General features: G+C 37.5%; 2 protein-coding genes across 3 annotated transcripts in view; one reads left to right on the forward strand and one right to left on the reverse strand.

Annotated features, from left to right (window-relative positions):
- IQCK (IQ motif containing K) overlaps positions 1-7,877 on the forward strand; it is a 647,452-nt gene extending 639,575 nt beyond the window's left edge. Inside the window, exon 14 of the mRNA XM_086940789.1 lies at positions 7,249-7,877. Coding sequence (XP_086796915.1) covers positions 7,249-7,355 — 107 coding nt within the window. The 3' untranslated portion in view covers positions 7,356-7,877. The remainder of the gene's footprint in view (positions 1-7,248) is intronic.
- The window catches only part of GPRC5B (G protein-coupled receptor class C group 5 member B), a 183,795-nt gene that overhangs the window by 60,629 nt on the left and 107,158 nt on the right, over positions 1-16,008 (reverse strand). Inside the window, exon 4 of one of the 2 annotated variants that reach the window (XM_086940792.1) lies at positions 14,298-15,772. The exons of the other annotated variant lie outside the window; for it this stretch is intronic. Coding sequence (XP_086796918.1) covers positions 15,728-15,772 — 45 coding nt within the window. The 3' untranslated portion in view covers positions 14,298-15,727. Of the gene's footprint in view, positions 1-14,297; positions 15,773-16,008 lie in introns of those variants that run through there. 2 annotated transcript variants of the gene reach the window in all.

Below are 16,008 nucleotides of genomic sequence, written 5' to 3' on the forward strand. Positions count from 1 at the left end.
CAAGGCAAGAAAAATAACTTTCTTACTATATTTTTCGCATATTTGTACAACTATGATGCCCACTGCAGATATGAACCAACCTCCTTTTTTAAACGATATTGGTTAACCGACATTCTTTGGAAAGATTGGATAAAATTGATGCAATTTTTACCTAATCGCAATTGGAGTTTCAAAGCTGTATGTAAACAACACATACTCCTGCATAATTTAAGAGTACATGGATGTAAAATTTATGAAACACTTCCGGACCCAGAGGGGGAGGTAGAAGATGCACAGGATTTATGGTATAACTTTTAAAGCAGGAAATTCATTTAGGTGACAAAGTAAATGTAGTTTAAGAACAGCATAACATTTTTAGCCGGGTAACAGGCAAACAGGAATCTATTACAAATGACGTTGCAGCATTGAGAGTGTTAACTAAGTTATGTGATTTTGGAAATCTTACAGATTCTCTAATTAGAGACCAGTTAGTATGGTGTGCGAACAATTCTTGCATTCAAGAAAATGTATTGGCTTAAAACCCTGTATTAGGAAATGCAATTGATATAGCACAATCTATAGAACATACAGATAATTGTATTAAGGAGATGAAAACACATAGGGATACAGTAGCCAGTGTCTAGAGTAGGTAAGACAATGAAATCTGTAAAGTAAAGAATAAAGATGTAAATATGAACAAAGTAATGAAAGAGAATAATAAAATTAAATGTTTCAGATGTGGTAGCAGAAACCATTTAGCAAATAATTCAGTGTCCAGCCTGGAATGCTTCTCCTAAGAAGTGCAATAAAAGAGGACATTTAGCTAGAGTCTTCAGGGATTGGGAGAATGATCAAGTTAAAGTTATCACAAGTGATGAACAGCATGAGTAAAAGTATGTCTTCCAAGTTAGAGTTACAGAAAATGAGATGAAACCAAATTATCCTAAGTGCAAAGTGTATCTCAATACCAATCCAGTGCTGATGTTTGCTGATTCGTTTTCCCCTTACACATTGTTACGACAGGTAGACTTTGACAAAGTATGAGGAAGTAAGAGTTTAACCATAAAGAAGCCTGATATTTCTCCAGAGGGGTATACGAAAGAGCCTATACCACTAGTGGGCATGATAAGAATGCATGCATGTATGTTTTAAAGGTAGATCCATGGTTCTTAGAATATATGTAGTAGAAAAGGGTACAAACTTATTGGGACGGAAACATCCTGAAGAACTGGGAATAATCCTGGATCCTAATAATAAGGAACAAGTGCTCCTGGTAGACAAAGCTATTGGTTAGATGGATAGTTGTGAGGAATATCCTGGTTTACTTTCTGATAAACTTGGTCAATTACATGATTACTAATATGAGATCAAATTGACAGAGGGAGCCAAACCTGTGGTACACAAGCCACGGCCTGTACTCCACATGATGAGGAAACTTCAGAATAAAGAATTATGCAAATTGTGTGAGATGGGAATTATACAACCTATAGAATCCTCTGAATGGTTAGCACCCATAGTCATTGCCTACAAAGCAAATGGGGAAGGTATTCGCTTATGTGTGGACTTGTGTACTTTAAATGGGAACATATGGGTAGAAAAACACCCACTTCCACACATATATTGTATGTTAAGCACTATGGGAGATGCATAATACTTTAGTGTCATTGATCTATTTATGACTTACCACCAACTCCACCCTGAGTCCAGACCTTTAACAGCATTTATTGCACAGATGGGAGCCGTTATGTTGTTAAGGATGCCTGTTGGACTTGCATCTGCAGCTGCAGTCTTTCGGAAAATAATGCATCTGAATTTAAGGGATGTAACCAGTACCTTATGGTTTCAGATCAACATATTGGTCTATGGTTCCTCTACAGAAGAACATGACAAAACATTACAGGTGGTGTTTAAGAGGTTGATAAATTCTGGGTGTACTGTGAAAGAAAACAAATACCAAATAAGAGTTAGTGCTGTTGACTATTTAGGTCATACTATATAGAAAGAAGGTTTCAAACCAAAAAACAGTTTAATTCAAGCAGAAAAAGATGCTCCCTACCCCAAGAGTAAGGATGAAATGAAATCCTTTATGGGTTTGATTGAATATATGTCAAAATGTGTAAGAAATTTCTCTGACAAGTGTGAGTGTCTGCGTGATCTTGTAAAATAAAACATGGAGTTTGTTTGGGAAGAAAAACATAAAGAACTAGTTGATAAAATAAAAGAAGAAAGAATGAATTCACCTGTGTTAGGAACATTTGTTCCTAGGAAGAAAACCATACTTACAACGGATGCCTATAACAAATGTCTAGGTGCAACTTTATCTAAGAAAAGAGAGGGAGGTGAAAAAATAACAGCGTTTGCATCCCGGTGTCTAACTAAAGCAGAATGTAATTATTCTGAAATTGAAAGAGAGGCCCTGGTCTGCTTTGGCTGGAAAATATTTAAAAGTTTTCCTATGGGGTATAAAATTTACTGTACGTACATATCAAAACTGCTTACATTTATGTTCTCCAGTAAAGGGGCTGAACACAGTATTCCACGCATATCCAAGTAGCTTCTGGGCTATGAAAATGTTTGCTTTACATTGGAATATGTACCTGGAGGTGAAAGTAAAATTGCTGACTATCTTTCTAGAGCACATTTAGAACAAGAGGTACAAGAAGAAGCATTTGACAGTACCATTGTGTCCATAAATGTGTCTGCATTATCTGAGGATGAGTGGGATGAGTGAATGAAGAAAGATGACAATGTAACCAAACTTAAAGACATGACCATAAAATGGTGGCCAAACAAATGCAGTAACATTAAAGAAGAACTGAAGGACTATTGGGAAATAATACATGACATGACATTCTTGTTGGTAAAATTTGCCGTAATGAGAAAATTGTACCGCCAGAAGAAATAAAAGAAGAAAATATTGAATTAGCTCATAAAAAAACCTAGGCAGAAGGCTTACAAAAAATAAAGCAATAAATAGGTTCTGGTTTCCTACTCCCTAGTGGAACAAATCGTGAAAGATTGTGCAAGCTGCACTAAAAGTGACAAAACTAAAATCATATGTAAAGCTCCTTTATCCCGTCTAGAAATACCACTGGAGCCCTGGAATAATCTAGCCATGGATGTAATTGGGCCCATGGAAATCGTGGGAGCCTACAAAAGATTCATGTTAGTATCTCATTGGATACTCTCTAAGTTAGTTCATCGTACTACTACTACAATATTGATTGAATTCCTAAAAGATGCTTTTAGCAGTTAAGGTATACCTTCCACTATAGTCACAGACAACAGGGTTATTTACATCCTAAGACATTCAAGAGTTCCTGCAAACTCTTAATACAAAACATGAGAAAACTGCTTTGTAATGCCCTAAAGCTAATACCCTGGTAGAAAGGATGAATCTTATGATTTTAAGCCTATGTTCTGGGACTGCCTGTTCTTTGAAACTTATTAGGAAGACATAACGACGTTACTGGCTAACATCACTGACAGAGTTGCAGAACAGACTCAGAAATACTGCATCCTGCACTGGTTCGCTCACACGTCCAAGAATAAAATCACAAGCAAGTTCCTAGACATGGGTCTACTCCTGGACAAGCAAGATATCTCTATGCACTGGAAGGCGAAGAAGGGCCCAAGTGTCTCTAGGTGGAAAGTAGAGCTCCTCAAATGGGCTGAATGTGAGGGTGTGATTAGGCTGCAGAAAGTGAGAGGGCGCTTGAGGCGGCGAGAGCTTGGGTAGGGTTAGTGACAGAGCTTAAATCCCCCACGAACACTGAGGATGGAGAAACTTTAGGAGCCTCCCCAGAAGTATTAGATCGAGTCGCAGACAGTTGTAGGTATGTAGGTATCTTGGAAACTAGAGAGTTGCTACTAGGAACGTCATTTGGCCGCCTGTAATAGTTATGTTCCTCTGTGGTGCTACCCAATCCACGCTAGCACACACAATGGAGAACTGATTTACTGTAGATTAATGTCTTGAATGTACGTGACACGCCTGGGGGCGAGGGAAAGGAGTTCTACACTAGGGACTGCGTACCTGTAAGGGACTAACACCGTGAGTGAATACTGAGCTACCTGAATATTCTGGCTGGTCATTATTCTGTATTAAACTTGCTGATTTAATTGTATCCAATGATGGCTAATGACTATGCCACTGCACAGCATAGTTGTGGCATAATGCCTCCATGTAACCTATGTGAAACTTAATAAAGTCTGTTTACAAAAAAAAAGAACATATTCAGTTAGCTATAGTCAACGGCTGGGATGTAGAAAAATTCTTGTGTGACTGTATTTGGTCATACAACAGTTTACCTAACCGCATCACAAGTGTTTCAACTTTTGTATATATTAAAGGGAGAGAACCTGGCACCAAAATGAACCCCTTTCGGTGGGTGGAGGAAAATGAGTGAATATAGATGATTCCAAAGCTCATAAGAAAATACAGCAACATCAAGAAAAATATTCAAATTGGTATGACAACAAACATGGGGTGAAACGACACAACTGGAAAGAAGGGTATTGGGTAGAAGTAAGAAGAACCAAAAAGCACCAAAATCTAAATAAATACTAACCTCCTCGTCAAATAACCAAAGTGTACCGTAATGTGGTACAGTTAGACTATGAACAAATAGGAAGTTCAGACAAACTTGTTAAACATGATGGTAATTAATGTTCCATTATGTATGTTCCTAAAGTAATCCCCTCATTAAGGAAGGAAGATGTGTTGTATTTAATTAAGTTATCAAACTGTACATCAAATATGTATAATTTATTATGACAAACATGTGTATTTTACAACAACAGTAGATTCCTTCACCGCTTTTCCCTGGTTATAAATTGAACAATCCAAAGGCGCCCGCCTTAGAATGATCAGGTATATTACAGCTGTTTCAGTTGTGTGGATGACTGAATAAGGAAGACTCCATACTTTACCCTTTGTCGTGTCTTCTTCATTTATACTTTTCAATAATTTTTTCTTCTAATCTTTTGTTTTAATGCGTTCAAATCTTATTTTGATTTATTTAGAAAATGTATAGAGCGCACAACTATCCGAATGGTTTACTGGTGCTAACATGCCTTTGGGTTATTATTTACATACTGTCAGGGCCACTGGAATTATGCAATTGTGTTCCATAATTATAGATTTGACGTATTTGCCGCATAATATATCAATTGCAGATTTTACCAAAAAAATAGTTTCTAGTTCAAACGGTTCAAAAGTTTCTAACAATCATGTTGCGTATTGCTATATTTGGGTATTAAATGGTACTAATGAGGTGCAACCAATGCCCAAATAATGTTACCACGTTTTTTTAAAATGTCAAAATACCGAAGTAATATTGTTACAAATTGTGCTGCAATATGCCGCATATTTTGCCTTTTCTCGCCGCATAAATTGCTCAACTCCGCTGTATAATTTGGCCTGCTCCTGTCGATTAATTCCAGTGGCCCTGTATATTGCATGTATATTGCACAGTATTGCTTACATGCACAAAACGGCAATTGTTACTCTCGCTAGAAAAACGCTGCTTTCTTACCTACTGATAGGGAAGAGTTTTTCCTTTTTGCCAGCATGCTAAATTTGCAAGTTATTTTCCCTGGCAAAAAAAGCTTTTTCATCTTGCCCTGGGGCAAGTTAACACCACTTTGTCATGGCATCTTTATGCAGTACTACATACCCCCTTACCCTTGTATGTATTCCCAAAGTTGCGATTAAATTTGTTGTTTTATGCCTAATATTTTAGGATGAAAACATAAAACCTGATTCAGGAGAAAAGGATAAAACTATGCAAGTAGTTTCACGCTTCTCTTAAACATACTTTTGAACTGTTTTGCCATTCACAAAACAGTCCCAATACTGTGCCTGAGAGGCTGGATCAAGGCCAGGTTTCCGGGTGTACTAGAAGGAATATCAGGTGGCCCTTCCCATGGGCTCCCCTTTCTCTGATACGCTGAATCATTTGTGAGTACGGGAACCTGTACTCCAGGAATGATTTGTCATGTACTCTGACATGCCTTTGTGAATCAGCCCTGAAATGTCCAACTCCATATTGGTAAAAGTCCAAAAAGGCCAAGGTCATTTCTATTTGTACTAAGTGTATATTAATATTAAAAAATATTGTAATTTTAGATCTTATATGGACGAATTTACCAAGGCATGGAGAAGTACTTAAAAAGTACAATAGGAGTACAGATGTATATATTCCAAAACGGATTTGTGAATAAGTCCCACAACGTAAAATTATGCACAGAATAAAATGCTGCCTGATGTGAAAATTCAAATGTTTCTTCTTTACTTCTCTTCCAAGCAAAACCCAGACCCTTTCCGGGGTGGGAAAGGGTCAGAGTAGGATGTCAGTTAATGACGACACCTTCAGGCACCAACTCCACACCCCTCGCCTGGTGCTTACTGATTTGTAATTCTACGAAGTGGTGGCAGAGAATTACATAGTAGTAAAACAATTTACACATTTTAAGAATCCTGACAAATATAAAATGTATTTTCCAGCTATAAACATACTTTTACAGTGAAATGTTCACATGATATTGTAGTTACCACTGCTTCGCTTAAATTGTTAAGACTGTCCATTATTTAACGTCTTGGAAACTGTGTCGCACTGTAGAGTTTGCCCAGTCAGCTCTTTGCTTTTGTGTGCAGTAGAGAATTGAGGATGCCTGCAGAAATAGTGGTTATGTGGGTATACATTCATCCGGCACTGTATTCCAACAAATTATTCAGTTCAATTGCTGTATGCCAGCTAATCAAACAACATTGGAAGGGCTTTTACTTGGAACCGGTGTGGGTCAGATTTAATAAAGAATTTAACTGTGTCACGTTGGATACAGGCATGAAAATCCTATTGCCCGACTCGACTCACAAGCTTACTTCCATGCGTGTGTTTAACTAATCTGTCGAAATCTGGAACAAATCAACGGTAAATCACACATACTTACAAGAAATGTTTTGTGAATCAGGCCCTTGATACCGGAGTTGTACTATTGACATATGCTCAAGGCATAGACGATTTTCCATATTTGGAATTTAGGAAAAAAAAGTGCTGCCCCTTTGTTTGACTCTCTCTGCCTGATACATTATGTACCGAAATGTGGAGTATCAGTTTGGTTATGTGTGCTTCTTCTCATTGTAATTGTATGCTTAACATTTTGCAACACAATTAAAATGGTGCTCACAATTCTATCTAATTTATTGTCTCATTGTAATGCCTTAAGGAGTTATTTAATTCTCATGTTGATTCTATTCTTTTTTAGTGGGTGCTGCAATGAGTATCTCAGAAGTAGAACATATACCCAATCATTCAGGAGTCTCCATTCAAGTGCTGTCGCCAACTCCACAAAATTCAGTCATCCTGACCTGATCTGTCCTTGCGGTCTTCATACCTTACAAAGCGTGTGTATAAAATGCATTTGTCGATAAACCTACAATAAAGCAGTACTGGGTATAGTATTTGATGAATGGATGCTGTTGGAGTAGTTTATCTAGGGCTTTCAACCATGATCTATGCCTTTTTAAATGTTTACTGCATTTTAAAGACTTCTTTGCATTTATTATCTGCACTGACTATTATACATACATGTGATGTGTTCTCTGAAATGTAGAAATAATTATATACACTCCCATTTCCTTCTTCACAAATGCGACTATTTAAAGTTTGCCACTACTAGGTAAATTGAATACTGTGGTAAACTGTAGTCTGGAAGATTTGTCCTCGATCAAAATGTTTATTGATATACTGATACTGAATAGCAGAGCAAATCTGCCTGTTTTGAAACAAGGAGATATCCTTGTCCTACTTTAAAATAGAGAAATAGTCCAACTCTGAGTTGGCAACATATGTGCATTATTTTTTATTTTTAAGAATACCCTAGACAATAAACAAATAAAACAATAACAATAAGCAAAGTTTGCCGCGTTTGTCATCTGTTACCACACATATTTGTTCTCAGGTCATCAACTACACCCTTGTTTACTTGGTACAGCGGGGTACATCTTTGTGATTGGTTGGATTGGGACGCTGCCATAGCAAGTCACAGTGTTTATCTTTGAATGACTCAATGTATATAATAGCAAATCTATAGCATGTGTAGATGGAAGCACCATCCTTACATAATCTCCTTTGATTGTACTAGTTTACGATTTTGAAGTATATTAAAGGATGTTTCAAAGGAGCTCCATTAACCTTCACCCGCCAAATTGCCAGATATGCCCTAGTTAAAGGAGCGTTTGCTCAACTGATTCACCAAACAGAAGGGATGTCTACCATCTCACATAATTAAACACCCACCTCGTAGGATTAAGTAAGCTAAAAAGATTGCAATTTGCCTAATTGGGTGAAATTAATAAACCTTTGATATAAGAGAATGAATTCTTAATTGAGTGGTTCAGAATGTTAAGGATGATTGTTAAAGTGGTGGATGGAGAGAAGGTGTAACAAAATACACACAGAATGACACAGAATGACACATGAATATAGTCATCATAAATTACATCCTTATTATGGAAATTTATAAAGCTTTGTTCAGGATCTATGGTGCTGGAACAGTGATACCTTCAAAGGCCATATGATTCAACTAATGAACACTTGAAGACATCACCATTTTGTAATTCCATAAACTCGGTATGTTACCTTTATCCACAAACACATTGTAGGATATTACGCTAATACAACAATGGAGGTGAACCTTAATTGTAGGAGGAGATTCTCATTGTATACTCTGCTTTGCCTGACTAAGCTGCTTGGAATTCTCCACTCACCCATGCAGTGGAACTCCACATCACCTTGGTTCCTGTGGGAGTAAGCAAAGTCTTCATATGCCCAGACAAGCTTCACTGTAGAGAAATATGGCTAGGCAGTTCCTACCCTCACTCGTGATCACAGGTAAAAAAGCCCATGTGTCAATCATCGACATAATGTTAAAGCAGTATACGTCCTTGTAATATTTTGTTTTGTGTAGCTATTGAAAAACCCCTTGTTTTTGAAGCGAGCACCAAGAACTTCTGATCTTGAGATGGATCTCTTGTTATTCAATACAGTGGTATAACACAAAATGATGGTCCTTTTCCAGAGAATGTGACGAGGGGCCATTTAGTCTCCCATATCTCACAGACAATAATTGTTTTTTGGCTAAATGGGCCCCCGAGGGGTTGAGGGGCACCTGAAGGGTTGGGATCTACCATCTACCGCAGGGGCCTGCGTTATGCCCATGAGCCAATAATGGCATGTACAGTGTACAAGAAAATGTTATGTTATATGCCATCACATAGCGTATCATAATCTTCTGTTTAAGTAAGACAGTTGCCACAAACATAGTAAGTAAATAGTAGAACCTTTATTTTCTTGAGAACAGCATTTTGAAAATAAAACATATCTGCCCATGCATGACAGCCTTTTTCAGTCTCAATTCTTATATACAGCAATTATAGTACATAGTGATTGTCTTGAAATTCATTCAATTCTACTTTTCGGATATCAGGATGCACCCCAGGAGGAAAAAATACATTATAAAAATACATACAATAAATAAACCATACATTCAAAACTAGTTTTAATTCTGACCCTTTTTAACAACGTTACCATTAATTAATTTTGTCAAGATGGTATGAAATTAGACCTCTTTCTGAAAGCTACAATGCTCCCTTTCAGTTGACATGACATTTTCAGAGGGGACACAGGTGAAATGTCTAAATAATGAAGGTCATTGAACTAGGAACCCCAAAAACATATGACGACTGCAATAACAAGTATGAGCATGTGTATAAGCTGATTACGTTACTTACAACTTTGTGTGCATAAGGGTGCAACACGGTATTACTCAAAATTGGCTATTGAGATCCCTTCTGGCCTGGTTTTAGAGCAATGTTAGAAGGTGTTCTATGAGAATATTATGATTTACATATTGTCCTACAGAATATGTGTATCTAGAATACTGTGAATATTGCGAAAGTAAGTTATTTAGGAAAGGATAGTTTTACGTATTTCAAGGATTGGTGATGTGGATTCATGAAGAGAAAATCTATGCTTTCCTACATATACTTACCTTCACAGTATTGTGGTAGTCAATATTCTGGTAACAACATTTTTGTAGGATAATATTTTTGTATTCGAAATTTTGACATACAACTGATAAGTGTAGGCCGTTGCAAAGATTGCCACCAGAATGAGGGGCCAATACACACACCATCATAAGCAGCAAAGATTCTGCTTGTACTTGGGGTGGGGGTGTAATGGGCCCAGAAACTCAGAGTTAAGTGTGCAGGACCATCACTTCACTTATAATATCAGAAATATTAGTACAGGCTCTAAATTTCTTTCAATTGACCCATACTAAATTGTTTTTTCAATTAAACATTTATTTTGCTGAATGAGTAAATTTATATGTCAGCCTTGGAAAGGGGCACTGTAGCTTTCACAGCATTTCCGGTTGAATGATTACTGGAAAACAATATAGTAACAATTGTGCTTCAACGTATGCAATGCTTAATCAAAGATGATCTATATTAGATTATACTGATGAAAGAAAAATCTGTCTTCATTGTACAACAGAGTACCTTAAAGTGCCTTATTCTTTAAAACATGGTAGTACATGATGTAATATTATAAATTCGTTTTGGCAAAGAGGAAAACAACTACTCTTCATACTTGCTCTGCAGACATTTACAAAGGGGTTATATTATATTGCCACTCTATCACTACAGATTGTATTGCTAGGATCTTTTTCATAATAAAATCTATTTACATCAAAATACCAACAAATTAAACCAACAGATTTTGGCTGAACTCTGAAAGTCACTGTATAGCAGTCAATATAATTTCAGCGTGAACCCTACTTGGTAGTGGAAGCAGTTCAGCTTGGTTCCATGTGAAAACAGACATAAACTACATCAACTACAAAAACACAGGCTCAAAAAAACTGCACTACCAAAACTTCTACAATACATAAATATTTAGCTCCTAAACATTATACTAGTGTTACGCTCCTGCACAGACCCAAACTCACTTCACAGATAGTGAACAAATGGGATATTTATTTCCCATTGCGAATCTAGCCCTAAAATATTTGGGGGACATAACGGAGAGTGAATTTAATTGCATTTCAACATTTGTAGAGAGATATTCATGCATGATAGATATTTTAGTAGAAGCCCTTTTTGGAGCTGTAGTTTTGAGGCATGTGTTTCTGATTTTCACATTTACTTTTCATCTATTTTTCCTATTCACACTAATTCAACATTATTTCACTACAATGATGAGATGAGCGCATTTTACGTGCAGACGCTTTAGGGAAACCTACTCACTAGGCTCCATGCAATTGACGAAAGTGCAGGATATTTGTACAGGAGAAATGGCATATTGGATAATTCCATTCCATTTCCAGATGCATAGGGTAGGGCAAACAGCGGTTGAAAAGACTGGTGACTATGATTACTTGGATGAAAGGTCACATTAAGAGAACACCACGCCCATGCTGCTTTTTATGATTTTATATATGAACAAAGTTGCCAGTGTTTTATAGGTATAGAGGTGCCATTTGCATAAAAATACCTATTCGAGGAAAGACCACGAGGAAGAAGTAGGTTGAAACTATGTATTGCTGCCATAAAGATTATAAAAAAATATTTTGAAAACCACGTTCTGTGATTTTTAGGAAAGCACCATGTATTATTTTACAGATTGTAATATATGTTAGTGGCGTATGATCTCCTTGAACCCTTTGCCACAGGTGTTTTGTTGACAGAAATGTTTATTAAACTATGTATCGTTATATTGGGAGATGAATTTTACCTTTTTTTGTGCTAGTTGATCCTGTGATCAAAGGATATTGGCTTATAATGCACAACCTCCTATTCCCCCTACCATCCCTAACTACATGTCCCGCCTCCAACTACTTCATGTACATTTTTGGGACTGGTTCTCCATATTTCCAGAGGATATAACAGCAACTGCAAATCAAATCAGCTTGTCAATATGTAATTGCATAGAAATGCTAGGGACGTCAAACGTCTACCTCCCTTTCTTCAAATACATGTCAAGTATTTACATCATTCAGTGACAACAGAAGTGCAATCTGTTCCAGGTATTGACACACATTATTGCAGCATTACCTCTACAAAAAGCTATATATTTAGTAGTATATCCTTCATAAATGAAAACATCATACATTAGTACATGTAATGAAAACCACAAGTTCTCTTACAGTAAAGTGCAGAACCTTCAGATGCCTCAAAAACAATAGAACCACTTAACAGTTCAATGTGTACCATACAGGTGTTTAAGGTGAATTAATAATTAGGTATTATAAATTAATTGATATTTCTCTCCGAAGGAGATTTGTGAAGTTTTCTTTTGCCAGAGATTAACTTTTTTCATAAATGTGTTGCTGGTAAGATGCACCACTTGTGCTCATAACACCTATGTTTTGGGAAAACACTTAAGAAAAGTGAATGTTCCTAGAGTATATTTTACTCTGTTCTGGTTAATAGCAGAGCCTGCACTGAATGCTGCTTAAACCGTCAATACCCTTGTCAACTTGGTTAGAGAATGTTGGCAGCTTGAAAGTTGTAGTAACAGAAAACATATCTGCCTTCACACTCCTATTCAGCTCAACTCTGTCATGGGAAGCATCAGGGTCTACTTCAGGGCAATCCAATGTGGATTAGGAAGGACAGGTCCAAGTCTGGTTGGATTTATCGTATGAACAATTTTCATACCTGGCTATTCCAAAACCTGAGATGAATCCAGCCGGCCTGGATCTATGTGGGACTTCATTTAGTGAGTGAGAGGATGCATTGCTTTTAATGTGGTAGTATTGGATAGCATCATGAAAAACATTGATGACCATGTCAAATATGAGATCAAGTTTCCAAATAAAGAGACCACCTACTTCCAGGTCATTATGAACACTGTTTCCAGTCCTTGACTTGGGTGTGATAGCCTAATGCATTGTGAGTTCTAGTATTGTTTTACTTCCATTAAAAAAAATTGACTACCACACCTGAAACCAATGATGTGTATCAATGAAAAGTTCAGGACTGAAGATAATGTTTGTAATGACCTGGCTGGGGAGGTCACTTTTTTTCCAAACCTGCAAACTCAGTTAATGGCCATAAGATTTGGAAGATGACATTTTCTAGAGATAGCTGGGGAGCTATTTATAGAAAGATTGCTGAAAAATCACCAGCTTTGCACAAGGGTGAATTTTATGTCCTATTCTAAGAGCAAACATGAAAGAGCACCACAGCTGATGACAAACCCTGCAAGCAGATGTGAGAGGCCAGCCCAGGTTTGAATAGCGGTCATCCTTTGACTCTCTGCTGAGAGTTCAGGGGATCCACACATTGTTATGCTGGTTGCAGTGAACTGGACATCTGGACTAAACGTTGGGTGTCCTGCAGTGACTCGATGGCAATTTTAATACCTGGTCTTTTGCTACCTCGATCTGATTTATTCAATCTCTAACCTTAGTTTCCACTTCGGTTCTCAAGAAGGAGATATTTCATGTAAGGTGCAATCATACACCAGGTAGAAGACAACTGGGTCTCCCTTGCCATCATCCTTGCCCGAACCCTTGATCTTAATCACTATTGCCACAACTTTTGAACTTGTAGTCTGGCTAGGGAGACTTCTGGACACTGTTTCAAAATACCAAGCAAGCCAGTCCCCATAAAAACCTTATAAGGTCTGGTGTTATGGGGGGGCATTAACCAAGACCTTTTGATTTTGCTAATATTAGATATATCTTATACTTACTTATAGGGCCTTCAGCCAGCCCTTTTCATCTACTGGTCTCTTATTGTATCATTGACATTTTATTTCCGCCCTCTAAAGCGCACAGCATGGTGCAAAGAGTCAATCCCCTACAGACATTGGCAAACTTCACTTTTAGGGACGACATTCTGCCCTTCCATTACTATGGCAATGAGTGCTTTTAGAGACCAAATAAATGTTTGCTTCCGGGCACAGTTTTTTTTAGAATGGCCAGGTCCTAGCACCTTCCCCAATAATAAAGGTTTGAAAAAAAAATCCCCAAATAATCATTGACAAAGCCAAAAGCCTGGCAGATGACACCAGACCTATTGGAGGTGGCAATACTTGCTTTTTAAGGTGCAAAGACTATAGAATGTTCGAGCTATGTGAATATTGAAACAATACAGGAGAATTACTGCTTTTAGATTGGACCCAATAGCAAGAGCAAGGGTTAGCTATGACTTTGAGAAATACCCATAACAACATTTGTGGTTTGTGATACTCTTTTTGTGGTGATGTGATATAAATTCTTTCATTTTATGCACTTTTCAGTACACCTTGTTACATCATTGAAATGATTACCAACTAGAACACATGTAGCTTTAACAAATGATCAAATAATATCTTTCATTTACATACATTCCCCACTTTTTTGCGCATACATTGTCTATGTTACATGATCATGAGCACAGAGACAGTAGAAAAGGTGTCAAACAATGAGGGTGTTATGAAAATTATATGCATTCAATGTTAAAGAACAGGTGGAATGGTTTGCTGAAAATGTAGGTGACCAAGGTAAAAGAATGAACTTGAGAGAAAATGTCTGCTAGTCTTATAACCCCTCCTCCATCACCCAAATCACTAAAATGCCTATCTGCACCATTGAGAGTAAACTAGCTGTGCCAATGATGCTTAGGAGAAAGGTCCTTCAAGCGTACATGGTTACATAAGATGATCTCTGGCTATCCCAATCTGTGGTATGGCATAAACAAAATGTTGACTGGGCCCATGCTTTACGCATAGAACACCAAGATTGTTCACCCACAAACTCCAATACCTCGGCATCATAAACCTCAGTGTTGCCTCCACATTCACTCTGCATTAGACTAGAAGTAGGTTATCTACCTCCATCTCTTGAAATCGTTTTGAAATTGACTGCAATTTCAAAACATGCATTGCACAAAGTATGCCAGGTGGGGGGTCTTTTCACCAATCCTGGTGGTTATATAATCCTTTATATGAGGACGAGTGCTCAGTTTGCCATATTGCTTTGCTTAACCGTCAATGGATTGTTACAGCTCTGCACAACTAAATGCCGCACACAAGTGTAACAGTTTCCCCCCTCTCCTGTGTGACCAATCCAGTTTAGGTTTGGCTAATTTGTTGCAGGTAGTGGTAACGGCTGGCCCTGATGGGCCTATGGAGTCTTCTGGTCTAGGTAAATATTTGTTCTCGTGAAGGGGAGCACCTCTACAGTGTTCCTGTCTGGGGGCACTTCACTATCTATAACCTTGTTTGGGTATGGTTTGAACAAAGGGTGTCAACCCGAGTAATAATGTATGTAATCAAGGTACTTCTCCAGTTAAGAATAATATTGCTAACCATACACCACAAACCCTGCCTACTTGCAGACCGTAGTGTCAAATTAACGTTATGTAACACAGTGTGTTTTGATTTAAATACCAAAAATATTGACTTTTCTGGCACAATGTAGGTTACAGATACAGCGGGATATACTTGTCCATTTGAAAGTGAGTATAATACAATTCAAATGTAATTCAGATTTGAGTTACTACAACATTAGCCTCTTGTGGTTAGCTTATCATTTCAACAGTGTTCACATTTACAGAAGATCCTATTGTTTATGACTTCCAAAGCTTCAGGACGTTTTGCATCTTTGTCAGTTATAGATTCTCCCTTTCATAGACAGTACCAGTGAATAAAATCTGTGGTAAAGACACTTATTCCCTGGAATCTATTGATTTTCACCAGTGGGGTCTTCCAATGTAACTTGGTGGAGCAGTTGGGATCTGAAAATAAGGATATAACAAGTCCATAACCAGAAACTCTACTGTTCATCATTGTTAGCGTACAATACTTTAGGCATCTAACAGCACAGAGATATGATTCTACAGTAATACTACATGTCATATGATAAATAAGATTCCCTCCTGTCTTCCTAGAGAACCCTCACAGTGTTGGTGATCGCCCAAGGACATTACGTCTTTGGTACACTTTTTCCCCTATTGATGCTGCCTAATGGAAA

Source organism: Lissotriton vulgaris, chromosome 10 (genome assembly GCF_964263255.1).
Source record: "Lissotriton vulgaris chromosome 10, aLisVul1.2, whole genome shotgun sequence".
Lineage (NCBI taxonomy): Eukaryota > Metazoa > Chordata > Amphibia > Caudata > Salamandridae > Lissotriton > Lissotriton vulgaris.